Source organism: Ursus americanus, chromosome 8, assembly GCF_024610735.1.
Source record: "Ursus americanus isolate L20-20 chromosome 8, mUrsAme1.1.p, whole genome shotgun sequence".
In the NCBI taxonomy this organism is placed as follows: domain Eukaryota; kingdom Metazoa; phylum Chordata; class Mammalia; order Carnivora; family Ursidae; genus Ursus; species Ursus americanus.
In genome coordinates, this window is record NC_142134.1 from 62,765,492 (window position 1) to 62,787,125 (window position 21,634).

Consider the following 21,634-nt stretch of genomic DNA (forward strand, 5'->3'; position numbering starts at 1 on the left):
AAGACATATAGTGAGTTAATTATATGGCCCCATTTGCCTAGGACAGTCCTCATTTGCACCTGTCATCCTGGTGTAATTATTAATAGTACCCTCTTTTACTCTCAAAAGTATTTCAGTTTGGATGATGAATTATATGTCACCATATCCACAACAGCAACAATTATAAAGTAGATAGAGTTAATGTTACAGTAAAGGTACAATTTTATTTAATTCATTTGTGAAGTGGGAATAAATAGTTTTTGTATACTGAAACTCAGATGTTTTAGAAGAGGAGATATGTGAAGTGTGCTAAACTCTCAAAAAAATGTATTACATAAATGCAATGCCATGCTGTGATCCTGAAAATGCCTGGGGGAGGAGGGGCGGAGAGGAGCAGGACTGGCTGTACAGTCAGGCTGGAACTGAAGCAGTATAGACACAGATCCTGATTCACACCCCTGCTGCTCTGCCCCCTTCCAGTGTGTAACAGTATTTAATATGAAACTCCTATAAAGGGAAATGAAAAACTAATGGAACAGCAATGGGAAAGGATTTTTTTAATGAAAATATATAATTGCCAGATACTCTGACTAAAGAAAGTGGAAATCATTTGGAGGAAGGGGGCTAAAAGATTTACTAGTTGAAGCAGGGGTTGTGGTAACTTCCTAGAAAGAGGCCAAAGGCACTGGGTTGAATGTTTCAAGGCCATAAAATGATTTCAGAAGTTTTTGGCTCTTTATAGACAGATCTCATAATATAGACCATTCATTCCCAGTTTATAAATTGTTGTATTTAAGATTGTGTATTTGCCATTTGAAACACATCTTTCCACAGAAACTGTTATGATATTTAAGCACCTACCTACTGCAGCACAAAAGCCCACTTAATCCATAGGTACCGAACTAGATAGTACCAATGGTGTTTCTCAAATGACATACAACTAAGGACGTATCAAGAAGAAGGTACCCATTATAATACATCAGACTCAGAGGAGGCAGAGGCAAGACTGTCTGGTTGGCAAGCCATGGTAAGGTAAGAGAAAGTCTTCTGGTTTCTGCGGTGGTTGCTTTGAGGGACAAGAAGACGTATGAATAGAAACAGTCTAGGAGGGGCACCTGGGTGGCTTAGTCCTTAAGCGTCTGCCTTCGGCTCAGGGCGTGATCCCGGTGTTCTGGGATCGAGCCCCACATCAGGCTCCTCTGCTGGGAGCCTGCTTCTTCATTTCCCACTCCCCCTGCTTGTGTTCCCTCTCTCGCTGGCTGTCTCTCGCTCTGTCAAATAAATAAATAAAATCTTTAATAAAAGAAAAAAAGAAAGAAAGAAACAGTCTAGGAGAGGGGTGCCTGGGTAGCCCAGTCGGTTAGGCTGATCTCAGCTCAGATCTCGATCTCAGGGTTGCAAATTCAGGCCCTAAACTGGGCTCCACGCTGGGCATGGAGCCAACTTAAAAAACTGTAAAACATGAATGAATGAATGAATGAATGAATGAATGAATGAATGAAGAATGAAAGAAAGAAAGAAAGAAAGAAAGAAAGAAAGAAAGAAAGAAAGAAAGAAAAAGAAAATAGTCTGGGAGAATTCATTCTTATCAAATAACATAAACAGAAAGATAAAAGCAGTAGGTAAATTAATTGGAAAAGCAAGAGATAGAGAAGGAAGCCCAGTAAAGAGGTACTACAGATGTCCAGACAAGGCATAAAAAACCTGGGTACTCAACTAAAAAATGCTGAGGAAAGACAGCAAGCTTAGAACTTAAGAAATATCTTAAATACAATTATGAAATAATAAAGACACTTCTTAAGATCTATCTCAATAACTTATACAATGGTTCTTAACCATTCTAGGTTACAGGACCATCTTACTTTAAAAGCAAAGAATCCTCTCCCCAGCAATATACATGCACACCCTGCTTTCCAGTAACAATTATTACTATAATAATTACCGTGTTACACATGTTTATGACTTTCAGTAGAACATATTAAAAAAATTTTACAGAACTTGGGCAAAGTAAAATCACAAAGCACAGGGGCAGGAAACAATATCTTTTGCAAGACCATCAGGGTAGCCAAATATAAATACTGTGCCCGAGATTATAAAAACTATTATAAAAGTTGTTACAAAATGCAAAAACAACTATAAGATTTATTAAAGGATAACGTGGGCATCAGAATCACCAAAGGACTTGCTAAAATACAGATTTCTGGGCCCCACTCCCACATTTCTGATTCAGTAGGCCTGGGATGGGTCCTGAGAATTTGCATTTCCGAAAGTTGCTGCTTTGTCCAGGGAACATACTTTGATTTTTAGAGCAATCTTTTAGAATTATACCAACTCCTCTTCATCCACTTCTCTCCCTTAGGCCCAAAGATCTGGCTGTGCTGACCCACTCTGTCCTATGGATTTATCACCTTTCCTTCCTCGTTATAGGCTATATGCAAAGAAGAGTGCCCCAACCTTTTTTCTACCTTGCTTCCAAAATACACAGACAGCCTCCATATAATTTTGAATTGCCCAAACTGCAGTTGAAAAAAAATGTTTAAAGAGAAGAGGTAAGCAAAACGACAAACAGATATTTGATGCTTAGAAGATTTTGGTACGTTGCAGAATATCGAAAAAACTATACACACATTCCAAGAGATGACTCCTTTGTAGATAAAGAAGGGTGTTTCTTCCATAGATCCCTACTCACAGGTGTTCAAAATCACTACTTCTCTTCTAGGATCTCTACAGATCAATAAACACCCTACAAATAAAAATTAAATTAAAAATTAATAGAATTTGTAGGTACAATGGTCATAGCGACAAATTTACAGAAAAAGTATTTTTGAAACAAAGGAAATAAAATGTAGATTTTAACCATGTCTTCCCTTATCAAAATGATAACTAAATGTTCTACCTCAGTAATTCCCTGCCTTTTTTTCTGAATTAGTATAAATGTGTGAGTTTTGCTTCATTCTTACAGTACCATTTCTTCCAGGTGTCATAGGTATCAGAGCTAATTCCAATCTTGAAAAGCAGAGAGGTCACCATAAGTCTATCAGGAGCTGATGTGCTATACAGTTAAGAGACCTCTATACAGTGAACAATGAAAGTTAAAGAAGAATAAATAATAACATTAGCAGTGTCTCTGGGACTCGTTTTTTTGTTTTTTTAAAGATTTTATTTATTTGACACAGAGAGAGAGTGCACACAAGCAGGGGGAGCAGCAGGCGGGAGGAGCAGCAGGCTCCCCGCTGAGCAGAAAGCCCAATGCGGGGCTTGACCCTAGGACCATGACCTGAGCCAAACATAGACGCTTAACTGACTGAGCCACCCAGGTGTCCCTGGAATATGCGTTTTAGAAAAATTCTCAGTTACCTGTTCTTATAAAAATGGAATGAAGTCTATGTGACTTATAACAGATCTTGCTTCATAATTCATTAGTGTAGTCGTCTCCAATTTCAGTTGCCCAGACCCCATAGGGATACACAATCTAATCCACTCATGAGGGAGAAAATATGAGAACTTCTATTTAATTCTATCTCAGTTTTCATTTATATTTGTGAACATTTTTAAAAAGCGTAACAGTATAATAGTATGTATTTACATGTCTAATATACTATTGTATATACAGATATAGGTATATCTCCTGTATCTGTACGCTACTTATATATAGCTATTTATTTGTAAATTGTACTAGGGAGGGCATAACGATGGAGACTGATGATACACATTAACATAAGAAAGCAACACATACTGGAAAACAAGAACATCATTCAGTCTGGCCTCAAACCCCACCCATATCACTCACGAGCTGGTGACCACGTGTACACTGTTTCACCTCCTTCTGCAAATAAGATGAGGAGTATACTCTCAGCTCATAGGGTTTCTATGAGGAGTACATACCATAGTCCATGCGAAGTGCTTAGAGTGTGAAACAAATAGCAAACACTAATAAATGTTTTCTATTATTTTAGTATATAAATCCATAAACGTAAGTTTGATAATTCCTACAGTAACAAAACTAAAAGAACCCATCATTTCCCAATTTTGGCCATTTAACCCTTTTTTTCTACTGAATACCTATTAACAGTCTCTGCTACTCTAATTATATGGTTATTGCTATTATTTTCCAGAAAGAATTAAAGTCTATTTTTATGATAGCATGTTTACTGAACTATGAAACTATAAAAATTCTAGTATGCAGGAAAATGCCTCAATAATTATAACTTAACAGACATCAAGGACTCTTTAGCACCTAATCTCTCTTTACCTTACCTTTGCTCTGCTTGTCCTTTCAGGTGAATGCTAAGTGATCCTTCCGTCAAATAAGTTGTACCGGACCATTTGTGCATATTATTACATATAATTACTAGCAACAAAATACTACTTCATAGATAATTTTAATCAGACATATCAATGTTTTAAAATTCTAGACATATTCTATGACTAAGATCAATATGAAAAGTCTTACTGTGGGTCCCCTCCAATATAAAGCCTTTAGAAGGAAGTTGTATAACTTTATCATTTTTATACTTTATTAATTTCGTGGCTTGAGAATTTTCCATCAAATATCTGTAGTTAGCAGAGTACAGAAACTGTGCTAAGCAGCCTCTAAAAATGGCTCCCAATGACCCCAACATCCTCACATCCATACCTTGTCTAACAGTCTCCCTTTGGGTATCAGCTGGACCAAGTGACTTCCTTCTAACAAACAGAATATAGCAAAAGAGTAAAAGGATTCCAATTCCAAGATTAGCTTACAAAAAGACTTGTAACTCCCATGTTGTTGCCCTTCTCTTGCTCTCTCTCTCTCAGGGCTCCCTCCCACTCTCTCTAAGGGAAGCCCACTGCCATGTTACAAGCTGCCCTATGGAAGGAGCCATGTGGCAGTTAACTGTTGTCTCAAACCAACAACCAGTGAAGACCTGGGGGGCCAAGGGCCACATGAGTAGGCCCTGCAGTGGATCTGCCATGCATCAGGCCTCGAGAGGTCTATAATACCAGCTGACATCTTAATAGCAGCTGCATGAAATACCCACAGCCAGAAGACCCAGCTAAGCTACACCTAGATTTCAGACCCAAAGAAACTGTGAGATGATAAATGTACATTGTTGTAAGCCACCAAATTTGGGGGTGGGGGGGAGGAATCTGTTACACAGCAAGAGATATTACATAAGTTAAAATTTTAACTTAAAAATACATGCACCTATTCCTTTGGAAACAGTACTCCACATAATTCAAAAGTCACTGATCCTATTTTAAAATGTATTTTCTAGTAGTTTTTTCTAACCCTACTTTTGTTTCCTACTTTCATGACTCTCCTTGTTTCAGACACACATATATCTGTGCTGTTAACTAAATTTTCTAAGAAGTATATAGACAAATGATGACAGAGGTGCTTTTCAGGCAGAACAGCTAAATGTAAGAAAAACTGAAATACCAGGTACAGTTTTTTTATATAAATTGGTTTTAAAGTTAATTATAAAAATCAAACAACTGATAAGAACATAAACTCTAAAACTATTTATTCCAAATGACATCAGTAAAAGGTAAGTGTGGATATAAAAAGGAAGAAAAATTAGGGGGAAAAAGGGATTTTTAAACTTTAAGAAAGAGAAAAAGTAAAAACAAAGTTCATACACATTAGAAACTATCATAAAGTTTTCAGTAACAAAGCAGGCAATAACAATGTGAATTCTCATTGCCTCCTACACTGTGTTCAAGGCAACAAAACCATTCATTTCTCTTATTTAATAAAAGTATTTCTTAATCAAATACCTACACTTTCTAAAATATCTTCAATATTGGCAGAATAGATGACTGTAATCAAAAACTCAATCTAAACAGGTCACAGATTGAGCATACACTGACTCTAATCTTTTTGATCTTGGGCCAGAAGACAATGACCTGGAGAGCAAAAGCTTTACATCTTTACATCCTGTTCCTAATCTAAAACACTCATGTCCTCTATTTTCAATTTGAGAATAGCTCTGAAAAATTGCCACTTACTCTACTTGTCCAAGTATTGCATGCAGTATACACTTTAAATATCACCTTCCCAATGAGGCCTGCCGAGGGCACCCTATTTAAAATTACAGCTACCCATCATTTACCTGTCCTCAACCCCCTTTTTCCTGCTTATTTTGTTTTTTGTTTAGTCTGCCTTTTCACAAGCATCCAACAAAATGTCCACTTAAGGGCTTAAAGATTTATGTGAGATTCTGTCTGTTTTGTCCCAGATATATTCCAAGATCTATTTGAGTATCTGGCATAAACAGATCTTCAAATATTAGCTCAATATTAAATGCATGAATAAATTAGAAGAGTAAATGCTTTCTCATATGACCAAAAACAAAAAACAGAAGCAGAAGCACTAAAGAGAAAAAAATTGGGGCGCCTGGGTGGCACAGCGGTTAAGCGCCTGCCTTCGGCTCAGGGCGTGATCCCGGTGTTATGGGATCGAGCCCCACATCAGGCTCTTCAGCTATGAGCCTGCTTCTTCCTCTCCCACTCCCCTGCTTGTGTTCCCTCACTCGCTGGCTGTCTCTATCTCTGTCATATAAATAAATAAAATCTTTAAAAAAAAAAAAAAAGAGAGAAAAATTGTTTTCAAGTACCATTTTAAAATGCTAAATATTTTTCTAAATTTTAAAAAAGTAACATTTTAAACCAAGATCACAAGAAATTAAGAATTTAATTTTTTTGACTAAGGTTTCCTATTAAACTCATGAAGTTTCCTGATGATGACTGCTAGAAACCCATAATGATATTACCATTTACTTCTTTAAAAAAGAGACATTTCAACAAGAAATATAAATCAAGATGTAGCTATGCTGATCAGAAGGCACTGAAATAGTCCAAGAACCACAGAATTAACAACTCATTCCTTAAAGCCTACAACACGCCACAGTCTCTAGATCAGTGCTTCCAATACAAACTAACCTGATCTACACATGTGATGTGACATTTTCTAGAAGTCACATTAAAAAGTAAAAAGAAACATTTGGCATTCATTTTATATTTGATGAATCCAGTATGCCCATAATATTATCATTTCCAACAGGTAATCAATATTTTAAAGTTTAAGTATTTTACATTATTTTTCTCATATTCAAAATTTGATGTGTGTTTTACACTTATAACACATCTCATTTTTAAGTGCCCAACAGCCAGTGTAGCTAGTAGCTACCATTCTGGACAGTGGACTTCTAGATTCTGTAAGGTACAAATAAAATATGGAGACATACCTTATTTACTTTTGAATATTAATATTAGAAGAAATACCAAGAGAAGAATAACATCTCCTGTTTCTAAACATTAAAGCTCACCTGTCATACTCACAGAGTTATAGGTTCTTTTAACATAAGCTTTACATTTTAACATAAAGTTTTTAGTTCTAACCTTTATTACAAAACGTTTGGAATTCCACTGAAATTTAAAAGACTCAAGAAGAATTCCACTGAAGTATAAATTATATAGCCATGCATGCTTACTTTGTTTGGCAGAGTGATAAATGATAACACTTCACACATTTGAGCATTATCTGATGATGAGGTTAAAAAGATTAAAATAACTTGTAATTCGAGGAACTATTATGCAATCAGATACATTTAAATAGGCTGTCAAATACCTGCATAAGCTTGCTTAATCCCTCTCTGTCTATATATTATGTGCAAGTTTAACAGATCGTTCCTTGGGCGGGTATTTTTAATGATTGAAAAATATGAATTTTTGCTATCTTTCCAGATTTAAATATTTCTGTAATTGTGATCTAAGAAGCAATATATTTGGTCTTTGTCCTTGGTTCCTGGCACAGAGCTCTTAAAACCCTTGGAATTTCCTGAGTGATAGGAGTGCATTTTGCCCCTTTTGATCACATCTGAGTTCATGCGAAGAGAGGACTTAGAATGGGGCCTCTAGATCACCTTGGGATGGGGCTGCTCAGCAGGAAGACCAGGCGATTAGAGAGATGGGACTTTCAGTCCCACCCACCTGACCAGTGAGGGAACTGAACTCTATAATAACAGAGAAATCTGTTCCATGCCTTTCTCTTAGCTTCTGGAGTCACCAGCAATCCTTGTCTGTCAGTCCTTGACTCGTGGCTCCGTAACTCCAATCTCTGCCTCCATAGGGTCATCTTTTCCCCAGTGTCTGTGTCACCATGTGGTACTCTCCTGTCTTATACAGACACCAGTCCTATTGGACTAAGGGCCCACACTACTCCAGTATATCCTTATCATAACTATTTATATCTGAAATTACCCTACTTCTAAATAAGGTCATATTCTGAGGTACTGGAAGTTAAGACTTCAAAATATGTTTTTTTGTGGGGGACACATTTCAACCCATAAGTTGGGCCTTTACAAAGATGTCCACCAATACCTGATTTCGAAGAATTAAAACTAAGGAGAAGTAGGTCCAGAAGGGCCACTGAACAGTGAGGGACTTCAAAGACAGCTGGGATTTTATTTTAGACAAACTAACTTGAAAGCAAAAGTAAGAACCCTCAAAAGATGTCAGGCAGAAAGCAATATATGCAGGTCACGAATCTACTTGGCTTAGAGATGGAGGAATCAAGTGTAGCCTACAAAAGGATGAGCATTCGCAAGGTAAATGTGTTACAGAGCAGGTCAAGAATTAATCGTTAAGCGTCTGCCTTCAGCTCAGGGCGTGATCCCAGTGTTCTGGGATCGAGCCCTACATCAGGCTTCTCCACTAGGAGCCCGCTTCTTCCTCTCCCACTCCCCCTGCTTGTGTTCCCTCTCTCCCTGGCTGTCTCTGTCAAATAAATAAATAAAATCTTTTAAAAAAAAAAAAAGAATTAATCTTTAGAGAATGTTACTATTAGGTAACAATGTGATTAGAAAATGTCACTATTATATAACATTAGATGATAATGCAGAAAAAACGTAATTTAGTATCGTATAAACTAAAAGAGAAGCATCTCAATCATGACAAATATAAGAAAGAGATTGAAGAGGCCTGAAAACAACCAGGGGACTTGGCTAGAGTAAGGCTCCAACCAAATAAAGAAAAACTTCTATGGAGAAACTAAGAGGGATGCCAAAGGGATGCCAAGGGGAAGATGACAATGTTTAAGAAATAAAACATGATTTATTTGTACAGTGGGTACAGTAGATCATTACATCAGTGACCCCCAATAAACCACATCTCCTAGCATTCATGCCCTTATATAATCCTCTTCCACACAGACTGTGAGCTTAGCCAAATAACCTGCTTTAACCAATTTGATTATTAACAGGCACTGGCAAGGCAAGCAGAAGCATGATAAGCACTTTCACATAGGAACTTGTTTTCCTGGAACACTGTCCCCTGGAAGCCAGCTGCCATGCTGTAAGGAAGCCTGAGCCAGATTCTGAATGATGAGAGACCACATGGAAAGAGATTGCGAAAACTAAGAGGTCATCATTTCAGCCCCAGCAGAGCTCCCAGCTGAATGCAACCACATTGCATCACAGTGACCTCAACCTATACCAAAGGGAACAGAAAACGTACCCAGCTGAGCCCAGTCAACCCAGAGATTCAGGAGAAATGATAAACCGTTGTTGTCCTAAGCCACCAAGCTTTGTGGCGGTTTATAAAGCAGCAATAGATAATAACTGATATAGTCTGAACAGGATATATGTTTGAGAAATGCGAGAACATGAGACTGAAGATTCTTATAAAACTGGGAAGACTTGTATACGCATGAGGAAAAAAGAAAAAAGGAAAAGCGTGTAAATACAAAGGGTAAAATTAGAATGCAAAGAGAAAAACTAAAGATACTGAAGATGAAGCTGACTCACATGATGAATAATCGGAAAATTTAAGAGAATAACAGGGAAAGCTTTCCACCTACTTCATCGCTTTCATCTACTTCAATTCCACCATCTTTGTCATCATCCATTTGTTTATGTATTGTTTGAAGAGCTTCCAGACTGTATCTGTCTTCTTCTGTGAAGCATGGTGGACTCAGTGATAGGCAGGGATCTGAAAAAGAATAAAGGGCAATCACTAACTTGCTGTACCAAAACATAGACTATATAGTTGAGAATATAATTAAAAGAAAAACAACATATTAAATTTCAGACTAAGTCAAACCAACGGGTTTTTAAAAGTCTAGTAGAGTCATTGAAAGTATAAAATATGAACACAACTCACTAAAAATAAATAACTCAATTTAATGGATATTAGGCAACTACCACCAGGAGTAACTCCAGTACTGACTTCAAGTTGTCTATATTCTTACATATATTGAACCACTTTCTTCTTTTCCAACCCATCATGTTTACTAATTATTTCTCCCCCCAAAAATAGAACCACTTAAGAAAGAAAACCCTAAAAATCATAGAATACAAGATGTTAGTTTCGAAGAATCCAGCTTAACTAAAATATGAATCCAAGAAAATATAGAAGAGAACACAAGAAAAGGATATACAGAAGAGTCATATGATAGAGACTTTTTTTTCACTTTTAAGAATCAGAATCCACCCATATGAATACCTTTTAAAATACACCACTTTGTAAATTTAACAAGGAGAAACTGGGGGAAAGAATACTGAATTTTCAAAAATCGTATTCCTCATGTTTTCTTTAATATATATTTATTGGTTAAACCTCTTCCTATGGAAAATGTGTAAATTTCCATATTCAGGTTGTCAAAAACTAACAATTTAGAGGCAATTTAAGGCTTTTCAAAGCTTAAAAATCAGATTAGTAAAAGTTACCTGTTGACTCAAATAGTAAACAGCCTATACACTAAAATGAAAACATACGGCCAAAACTTCATTCACACCCAATCTGGCTGACTGGCAGACTGACAAAGTCCAAGGACTTACTTCTACCGTTTTACCAGGTCACTAAAATACCCTTTGAAAACATCATCAGAACCACATGTATTTCTAGAAATAGGAATGGCCTAAAAGTTTAAAGTGGTTACTAGCATAACAGAAGGGTTAGCCACAGTTTGGTCTTCTCAACAACAGTTAAAAATTTAGTTCATCATTCTGCCCCTGTTATAAATTAAGTGTCTGATTTTGTTCAAGTCATTTGTCCTTGTGTCTTAGATACCATGCCTGTATTTTAAAATAAAGTAGTCTAGATGTTTACTAAGATCTACTGCAGCTATAATGGTCTAAGAAATAACCTAATTCTGTGCTTAGGAAAAAATTCCAAGAAGCCACTACTAGAAACCAATTACTTTTTTTTTTCTTTTTTGGTAAAAGAATAATGCAAATCTGTATTACACGCACGTTCCAGGTGTAACCCTTTGGAGGACTTAACATTTCTAATAGTTTTAATTCAACACGTAATTTTAATTCCTTTAGTCTTGGAAGAGAAGCAAACAGAAAAGGAAACTATAAAAAGGGGAAATGCTCCTAAGTTATATGATGTGTGTGTGTGTGTGTGTATTTAAAACTCTGATCACGGTTTGTTAAAATCTAAGAACTTGCAGGTACAGTGGTCAATTACAAATCACAAATTACAATTACAATCACAAAACAACCAGAACCCTGATATGCCTACAAGTTCCAACTCATTTGTACTTATTTTGAATGGATGTAAAGTAAAAGATAAACTCCCAGGTATCCTAACATATGGAAATAGAGAGGATCCGAATACAATGTGATATTGCCTCCAGCAGAGCTATTTTTTTTACATATTTTATTTTGCTAATAAATATGTGAAGTGAAGGTGTTACTGCAATAAGTATACAAGGGGTAGTTAGCATCACTCACTGATTAAATAGGCTTTGTTGTCAACCCTGTCAAACTCAAAAAGAAATGAATGATGAGGGCTCTAAAAACCTTATAAAGCTTTAAAAGAAAATTAGGAGGAACATCTGATTTGAAAAAAATTCATGTAAAAATAAAATTGGTATATTTTTACTTAAATTAACTTATTTAATAAAACATTATCTTTCAAGGTCTGTTTCAGGATTAACTTCTACAGGAAGTGTTTCTGTACTATATCTGTATTATCTTCTAGGGATTAGCTCCTTCCCTGAACACTATTCCATCCATTCAGCAAATGTCTACTGAGCATATACCATGTGTCAGGCACTGGAAATACCATACTGAAAAAAGAAGTTAAAATTCCTCATGAAACTTGCAGCAAAGTGGAGAAGGTGAGTGTAACAAGATAAATATGCAAAAGGCAGAGCATGTTAGCAGCGTAAGTATTAAGGAGAAAAATAAAGAACAGATATGAAATGCCAAGGAATTTGAAATTCAATTATATTTTATTCTCAAATCATTCAACCTAAGTCCTCATTTGATGTTGTACTTTATTAATCTCTAACTGCTTCATGGGTCATTTTGCCCACACGACTGAGCTTATGAACAAGGCAGGAACCATGTTCTATTTCTCACGATCATAATACTAGGACTTAGCTAGGCAATTTTGTGTCTCTGATAAATTCTGTTACTTCATATACAAACTAAATCATAAACTTCTAGGCTTCTATACTGTGCAAACCAGTGACAGGCATGAGGAATTAAAGGGCTAACAAAAAGTATCTTGTACTTGGGGCCGCTGGGTGGCGCAGTCGTTAAGTGTCTGCCTTCGGCTCAGGGCGTGATCCCAGCGTTCTGGGATCGAGCCCCGCATCAGGCTTCTCTGCTAAGAGCCTGCTTCTTCCTCTCCCACTCCCCCCGCTTGTATTCCCTCTCTCACTGGCTGTCTCCCTGTCAAATAAATAAATAAAATCTTTAAAAAAAAAAAAAAGTATCTTGTACTTGAAAAAAACTCACAGTCTAGTGAGAAAAGAAGCATTTGGAATACTACATTAGGTTAGGGACCACTGAAAACACCACTTGTAGGGTGCTAGGAGAGCATGGAGGAAGGGCACCAATACAGACTGGAAAAGAAAAGTCAGATGTTTTCTAGAGGTAACCTTGGGAATTTTTAAATGTCCTATAGTTGATGACTATAGGAAAGGAGAGAAATGCATGCCTAGAAAAAGAAACATCATATGTTCAGTGACATGAAAAGAAAACGAACATTCAGAGAAATGCCACTAGTTAATATGTCCAGAATACAGAGAATATATGGAAAAAAGAAAAGAGATCAGGTAAGAGATTGGAAAGAAGGGGCCAGATCTCTAAGAGTCATTTTCCAAACTAAGGAATCTGGATTTTTATCCTGAAAACTATAAGAAGCCCATAGGGGATTTTCAAGGAGAAGCCTAACACAATCAGATTCCTTAAGATAGATCATTCTGGTGACAGTGGAAAACAGACAGAATGGTGGCAAGGCTGGGAGGCACAGCTGTCAGGAAGTGCTACTGTAATCCTAGCAGCTTGCAATACTCCATGCGTCCAAGGAATGGAGGAGGGAAATGATGAATATTGCTCTAGGATTTGGTGTTTTGCCAAGCTGGAGCAGCAGAAGGAAAGGAAAAACAGGAGCTGAGGGTATGGCAAGGAGTGATCCATTTCCCCACATAAAATTTTATCTTCTTTTGGGGCTCCTGGGTGGCGCAGTCGTTAAGCGTCTGCCTTCAGCTCAGGGCGTGATCCCGGCATTCTGGGATCAAGTCCCACATTGGGCTCCTCTGCTGGGAGCCTGCTTCTTCCTCTCCCACTCCCCCTGCTTGTGTTCCCTCTCTCGCTGGCTATCTCTCTCTGTCAAATAAATAAATAAAATCTTTAAAAAAAATTTTTATCTCCTTTTGGTACAGTGACTTAAGGACTAGAAATCTAACTTAGAATAGTTGAGAATCCTGAATTCCATTACCTGTTCTAAAGTCTTTTTCATTTCTTTCTCAATTGTTTCCCTTCTAGGTTAATTCAGCACAAATGATCATTTTAACTCAAATTAGCGGACCTAAATTTCTTTTCAAATACACAAACTGTTACAAAAGATCTGTGCATATAATGAATCTGGTATAAGGGTTTCAAAGACAACTGCTAAAATGCCGAAATGCTTCTCCTTTGCCAGTATCTCATTGACGTCTACATTAGCTATCCGAAATGCACCAGCGTGTATCACGTATTCCATAGCCAGAAACATGCTTCTCAGATACTTAAACCAAATTCATTTGTTCAATTAAACATGATACGGAGTGCCTGCAATGTGCCACACCCTGTGCTTGGTGCTGGACATCCACATAACAATTAAAACGAATTTCCTCTGCTCCGTGCCCTCACTTTGTACTATGTGATAAATCTTTTTTGCATTATACAATGAGTATTCCTTTCTTTTCTCTGAATCAAGAACAGCACTTTCTACTGAGGAAAAAGAAATCAGCTGAAACAGAATAAAACTTAACCAAAGTCAGCAACCAACACCACTGTTAAATTCCAACTTGTTTCCCTCTACTCAAACAAATGCTCAGTCTGATTCTGCAGAAATACAGTTTAATGAATTAAAATGACTTCACCCAGGGGCACCTGTGGGTTTCAGTTGGTTAATGTCCAACTCTTGATTTAGGCTCAGGTCATGATCTCAGGGTCATGAAATCAAGCCCTGCAATGGGCTCTGTGCTCTATGTGGAGTTTGCCTGAGATTCTCTCTCCCTCTCTCTCTTAAAAAAATAAAATCTTTAAAAAAATATTTTTAATGATTTCACCTAAAATGAAACATCTATTACATTCTAGAAACCAATGCTATTTTCTGTACATAACTTAATCCCTACAACCTGGTGTGAGACACATTTTTCAGATGAGGAAAGGAGATTCATGAGTAACTTGCTCAAGATCACATCCCCAGAAACGGCAGAGCTAGGCATCAAATGAAGTCTTCAGGATTCCGATCCACGCTCCAGTGTCAGTATAATGAACGTAAATGGATCAGAGTACCCAACATCAGAGGAGAATAAAGTTTTGCTACCACACATACTACCAGGACCTGAGGAGCTGAGAACACCAAGAAGCATAAATGTGTCCCACAGAAGGGGATCACTAGACAGTCCATGAATGATACTGACAATCTAGAATATATACCTACACTTTCTCCATTACCTTTCTTTTTCATAACATCCTCACCTCAACACTCCCCTTGAACAAACCTTGATAGTAAGTTTATTACCACAGCAATTGATATGATTGATATATTTGTTGAATGATTTAAATATACATAAATATTAGAAGTCAAATAAATGAACTTCTGAATACAAGTTATTTATCTAGCAAATATATAGATGCCAGACTCTAGGTTAGAAGCCAGGTACACAAAAAAGAAAACAAGTAAATAAAGTTAAATATGGCAAATGCAATGACAGACATATAATAAATACATAATGGTAGCAAAACTAAGGGAGTAATCCTGTCTACATGAAGAGCAAGAAAAAAATTCAAGAAGTGATCTTTACATTTATTCTTAAAAAATGAGCAAGGGGCACCTGGGTGGCACAGTCGTTAAGCGTCTGCCTTCGGCTCAGGGCGTGATCCCGGCGTTCTGGGATCAAGCCCTGCATGGGGCTTCTCTGCTAGGAGCCTGCTTCTTCCTCTCCCACTCCCCCTGCTTGTATTCCCTCTCTCGCTGGTTGTATCTCTCTGTCAAATAAATAAATAAAATCTTAAAAAAAAAAAATGAGCAAGTGTTCTCTAGGAAGATGTCCGTAGGCAGGAACATAATCTGCTAATAGTTATTATGCTAACAAAACAATGATGACAATAACTACTAATTATAGAATGTCTATTATACCTAACTATATATGAATTATATATTATACATTTCACTTTCCTAGAAAGTAGGTACTATTATTCTCATTTAATTGGATAACCAAAAGACTGACAATATCATGAGGGCCAGATTACGGAGGAATTACTCTAAAGTGAATATAAAGGAGAAAAAATATTAATAAATATTTAATAATAAATATTAAATTACTCACTGAAAGCTCCTATAGTTTCCTTGGCATGCAAAGCTCTTTCTCCCAAATCCACCCATGGTTGGGTAACTACTACCTTCATTCAAACTCAAATGTTCCTCCTCAAAGGCCATCTTATTTCCCTATCTAAAATAGCTTCACTTTTTTTTTGTTTTTTTTTTTTTATTTTTTTAAAGATTTTATTTATTTATTTGACAGAGATAGAGACAGCCAGTGAGAGAGGGAACACAAGCAGGGGGAGTGGGAGAGGAAGAAGCAGGCTCATAGTGGAGGAGCCTGATGTGGGGCTCGATCCCATGATGCCGGGATCACGCCCTGAGCCAAAGGCAGACGCTTAACCGCTGTGCCACCCAGGCGCCCCCTAAAATAGCTTCACTTTGACTCTATGTGCTGTATGTTCTTCATAGTACTGTATCACAGAGCACTATACTATGTATTTATATATATGCTTACCGCCCAATTCCCCCACTGTAATGTAATCATGAGATTACAGGCTTCTGTTTTGATCATTGTTCTTTCCTGAGTGCCTAGAACAGTGCCTGGCTCACAGCAAGTGCTCAAAAAACATTTGTTTATTGAATAACTAACCTAATCGGTTTTTCAATATAAATGTTTGAAAAAGGAAAACTTTTCAAGAAATTACATGGCTGGGGCGCCTGGGTGGCTCAGTCGTTAAGCGTCTGCCTTCGGCTCAGGGCGTGATCCCGGAGTTCTGGGATCAAGCCCCACATCAGGCTCTTCCGCTGGGAGCCTGCTTCTTCCTCTCCCACTCCCCCTGCTTGTGTTCCCTCTCTCTCTGGCTGTCTCTCTCTCTGTCAAATAAATAAATAAAATCTTAAAAAAAAAAAAAAGAAATTACATGGCTGATGAGAAAATTAAGATGTAGAAAATGACAACAAAACATCTTACCTCTTTATGACACTAATATTAAATCGACCTAATTAGTAAAAATCTATTAACATCACTTCTCCTATTAAAACAATCAATGGACCCCTAGAATCTAAAGTCTATTTACTCATTGTCAAATACTACTGTTTAAATATTTATTAAACAAAATAAAGAACATATTATGCAAAAATAATCAAGGGAAACTTTAAAATATTTAAGATGGTCTTCCTCAAGGCTTTACACTCATGGTAAAGATGAAACTTCATGGGGGAAAGACTAAGCCAGTTTTATTACTATATATTATTACATATATATATTAAATGTATATTACTACTATAACATTACTACACCTAATAAAAATGATGCCTGAATTTTACATGCAAGCAATTATATTTTTGGTGGCATTAGGAAAGAGAAATTGGATTTTTTAATAAGTGGGGTTAGAAAAAAGAAAAAAGCAAGAATTTGAATAGGCTTTGACTCAACCTAAGGCAAGCTGTATGACAGTGAATATACTTGGTTGATAAACGGGCTCAAGGGAAGGTTACCCACATGTCACAGATGTCTCAGGGGTCTCTGCATTGGTGCAAAATGGTGGGACAATATGACATTCAGGAACTAAGATGAGCTCAAAGAGTAGTTTGGCTAACCGACTGGTTTTCTCCATGAGAGTGCCACCCAGTGCTCTGCCTGTCCCCCTCACACTCACCTCTCCACACACTGCTGCTACGGACTTACAGGGGAGGGGTGTGGAAGCCAAGAATGTTAAGCAACTAGAATGCCTGGGCCAGTCCCACACAGCAGAAAACAGCCTTGTCCTTGGCTATGCCAACAGTCGCCCAAAGAGAGGAAGAAAACACTAGCAACTGCTGGATGGAGGAGCAGCAGGATACGAACCTGGAAAGACAGCCTGGAGCCATCAGCCACTGAAGGACGATGAATCACTGAAAGAGGCGTCTAAAAGAAGCAACGATGATTTTTAAGTAGGACTGTGACATAATGACAAATGTAACAGAGAGAAATTACAACTTATATTTTGTGTAGTGCTTTCAAGTTCAAAATATGCTTTCCCATGTAGTCGGTTTTATTTTCATCTAGAGAAGAAACTTTAGTTTACATGCTTGTTACCAATGAATGTCTGTTCCAACAGTCCAGGCAGGAAGTAACAGAATATAAGCCACAATCACGGCAGTGTAGAAAGAAAAGGTCATACTGAAGGGACAACTGAGCGCAGTCAAAGAAAGGAGACAAATATGATTGACATTTCATACCTACAAGTCTAGGTTAAAAAAAAAAAAAGGGCTGAGCCAACCAAACAACACAGTTTAAAAATGTGTTAAATGGGATTCCATTCAGCCTTCCATATTTAAGGGGAATAAATATTTATGCCATATTCTCTATTTTGTCATCCCATTCAATCAATATATGTAAGGAATACGGTTTGGAAACCTGAGAAAACAAGAGCTTCAGAAATAACTGAAGCTGAAAAAGTAAATCCAGTCTTTAGAACTAATTTCCGTCCCATAATACCCTTAAGGTCAGCAAATTTCATGCAGAAGAGAACTAAGAAGGGGAGCCAGCCAACTCTTAATCACAAACCAATGACTGTAGCCTGTTAACAATGTGCAACATCGTATACTGCCAAGAACTTGGCTTACCATACAGGCAACTAATCTTGTGATCAGGATTTTCTTAATTACCACCACTGAGAGAAATTCTTTAAATAAATGTTGTCTGTATTTAGTACTTCCATTAATAGTTCAAGCATTTATCAAATTAAATACTCCAATCTAAATATTTTGAGAATATATGTTCTCTAAAATCTTTAGAAATAATTCCTTGGTATCACGTTTCAACAAACTAAAGATATGATTCAAATTCAAAATAAAAGTAAATAATGTCTTCTCTCTTCTGATATCCTCTTGAGGGCGAGTCTTTTGCCCCTTATATTTCCAGTCTAGCATACCACCAACACCTAGCATATAGTAGGATTAATGGATGTTTCTCAAAAAATGTAGTAAGTAATTAATAAAGGCCACTGTATACTTTTTTAGAGAGAAGTTAGTTTCAACCCATTATCTATTATATTATTTGGTATAGAGTAGATATTCAAAATATGCTAACATTTATTAAGAGCATATTACATGCCAGAACAACAAATGAGAAAGAAAATGTTGTAACTGGCATACACAATGTTATACCAGGATGCTATAAAAATGCAGGTGGAAGACTCTAGAATCTCTAATATTTACTCATATAATTAAACTCACCCATTAAAGGAAACAAACCTTACCAATAGAGGGCTGAGAAACCACTGCAGATGTACCTAATTATGCCGTTAAGTGTTACACTGAACAGAAAATAAAGGGCCTTTACTTTAGACCCCTCCTGACTAATGACTGCCTCTTGGAGCTCTGAATCTCTTTAATCACTAGCTTTGTATTAAAAGTACCTATTAATTAGCCTCTACTCTTATAAAAAGAAAGAAGTTTCCCCTGATTTTTGGCTAAAAATTTCCCTTAAAGAAAGTGCCTAGTTCAACTATACCTTCCAAACGTTTTAAACAGACCATCCTATACAAACTCACTTACTGAGGTCCCTTCGCACTTCCCAGGAACATTTTTCAATTTATCATCTTCTGATTACTTCATTTCCACTTATTCCCCCACCAACAAAAAGCATCTTGTCCTTGCCACCTCAAACAGTTCCTGCTAATCTCAAAGAGCCTCTCTAAAGGTAAGAGACAGAAGAGAATACCTCTGCCTTGAAACTATCTTAATATGAAATTCACTTACCAACACATCCCTCATCCAAAAAATATCTTCATATATGTTCACGTTTAACCAATATGTTCCTTCAATGTATTTAAATAAATGAGTATTTTTGCAACTGAATTTCTCTCCGCATTCACTGGCAGCTGCCTATTTCCATTGTGCTTTATAGTATAAGTTCCTAGAAAGTAGTAATATATCTGTTTATAACATTAGCTACATCTATCATATGCGCGAAAATAACGTTGACTACACATAAAAAAGAAAAAAAAAGTAAACGAGTGAACTGATTTACTGACTACTAGTTTCCCGGGACACCACAAACACTAACATTTCAGTTAGAAGCATTATATGCACAGAATAGTGCAATAACTTTGCTTATTTTTATTTTGTGTTGTTTTGGAGGGAATATGATAAATCAAAGGGACAACCAGAACACTATGAATGTACCTAATGACACTGAATTGTGTAATTAAAATGGTAACATTTTCCATTATATGTATATTTTACACAATAAAGAAAAAAGCTACAACCAAACACAAGCTATAGAAAGCAAAGATCATTAATACTATCTTAATCTTATCTGTATCAACACTTTGAAAGAGAACATTGTTGTTACTGCCTGGCATTGATCCAAGAGCAAGACACCGTTACACTTCTTTCACAGAGCAAGAACTTAACCACAACCACATAAAATAAAATTAGTATCCCAATTTTACAGAAAGAAAGGTTGAAGAGTCTATACAAGGAAAATAACTTTCTTTTTAAAGATTTATTTGAGAGAGAGAGAAAAGGAGGGGGTGAGGAAGTCAAGCAGACACAGTGCTGAGCCCAATACAGGGCTCGATCTCAGGACCGTGAGGATCAGACCTGAGCCGAAATCAAGAGTCGGAAGCTTTCAACCGACTTCACCACCCAGGTCCCAGGAAAAGAACTTTTAATTCATTCACATCCTGCCACTTACTGTACAACCTCAGGAAAGTCATTTAACTTCTTTGCCTTAACTTACTGATGTGTAGAATGGGAATAGACAGCAACTTTTGTCAAGTTGATGTTAGAATTAAATGAGACATCTACAGATAAAACACCTAACACAGTGTGTGGAACATGTTTGGAACTCAGCAGACAACACTCAGTAGATACCTATTACTATTATCCAGAAAAGTGAGGGCATTAGCTAATCAACAGCACAACACCAAGCCTCCTGCAATCTAAGTCTAGGCTTTTTATGATATTACTATTACTTTAACAGACATCAAAAACATCATTTTTCTAGGGGCGCCTGGGTGGCTCAGTCGTTAAGCGTCTGCCTTCGGCTCAGGGCGTGATCCCGGAGTTCTGGGATCGAGCCCCACGTCAGGCTCTTCTGCTGGGAGCCTGCTTCTTCCTCTCCCACTCCCCCTGCTTGTGTTCCCTCTCTCGCTGGCTGTCTCTATCTCCGTCGAATAAATAAATAAAATCTAAAAAAAAAAAAAAAAAACACATCATTTTTCTAAATTAGACTTAACTCTATCTTTTGGTTGATTCGAAAACCAAATAGACACTAAAAGACAAGGAGAAAAGATAAAGAGGGAATAGAGCATTTATCGGGTAACACATGCCAGGTGCTTTACTTGGTTATCTAATTCAACTTCTCTCAACAACCATGCCATGTTGGGATCACGCTTCTTCTTTCCATGATGAATAAACCAAATTCTCATATGCAAAGCAATATGCCCAAAGTCAAAGAGCTGGTTAACTATTCTGCTGAAATTCAAAAGAACTTAATTTTTCCCCATCTCCCATAGTACGTCAAAAGAAAAAGACCTCCTATTTCTAAAAATACCGCAAAAGAATATTCTGAAAGCAAATTCCAAAACAAAAATTCTAAAAGCAGGTTCATTAAAAAGCAGTACTTACTATGAGTATTTAATCTCCAAAGATTACTATACTGAAAAAGAAAAACACTCATTTAGGTATAAGTTTTACCCTGTCCTTACATGATTAGTTTGTTCAAACAATTATTTTAGAAAGTTCTTACTGTTTCTAAGTGAAAACAAATTCACATTTCCAACTGGGAAGCAGAATTCATTGCCCCACCAATTTGGTTTCAGCAACAAAAAATGGGTAATTCCCCTTCCATGTACTGTTCTATAATAATGGAAGAAAGATTTACAAAGTTATACTTCACTCAGTGAAA

General features: G+C 36.9%; 1 protein-coding gene across 4 annotated transcripts in view; it reads right to left on the reverse strand.

Moving 5' to 3' along the window:
- STIM2 (stromal interaction molecule 2) overlaps nucleotides 1-21,634 on the reverse strand; it is a 138,458-nt gene that overhangs the window by 72,167 nt on the left and 44,657 nt on the right. For 3 of the 4 annotated variants that reach the window (XM_087864240.1, XM_045799276.2, XM_045799275.2), the window contains exon 2: nucleotides 9,821-9,951. In XM_087864240.1, the coding sequence (XP_087720366.1) occupies nucleotides 9,821-9,868 (48 nt within the window). In that variant the 5' untranslated portion in view covers nucleotides 9,869-9,951. Of the gene's footprint in view, nucleotides 1-9,820; nucleotides 9,952-17,581; nucleotides 19,937-21,634 lie in introns of those variants that run through there. The other variant, XM_045799277.2, reaches the window with a different exon arrangement.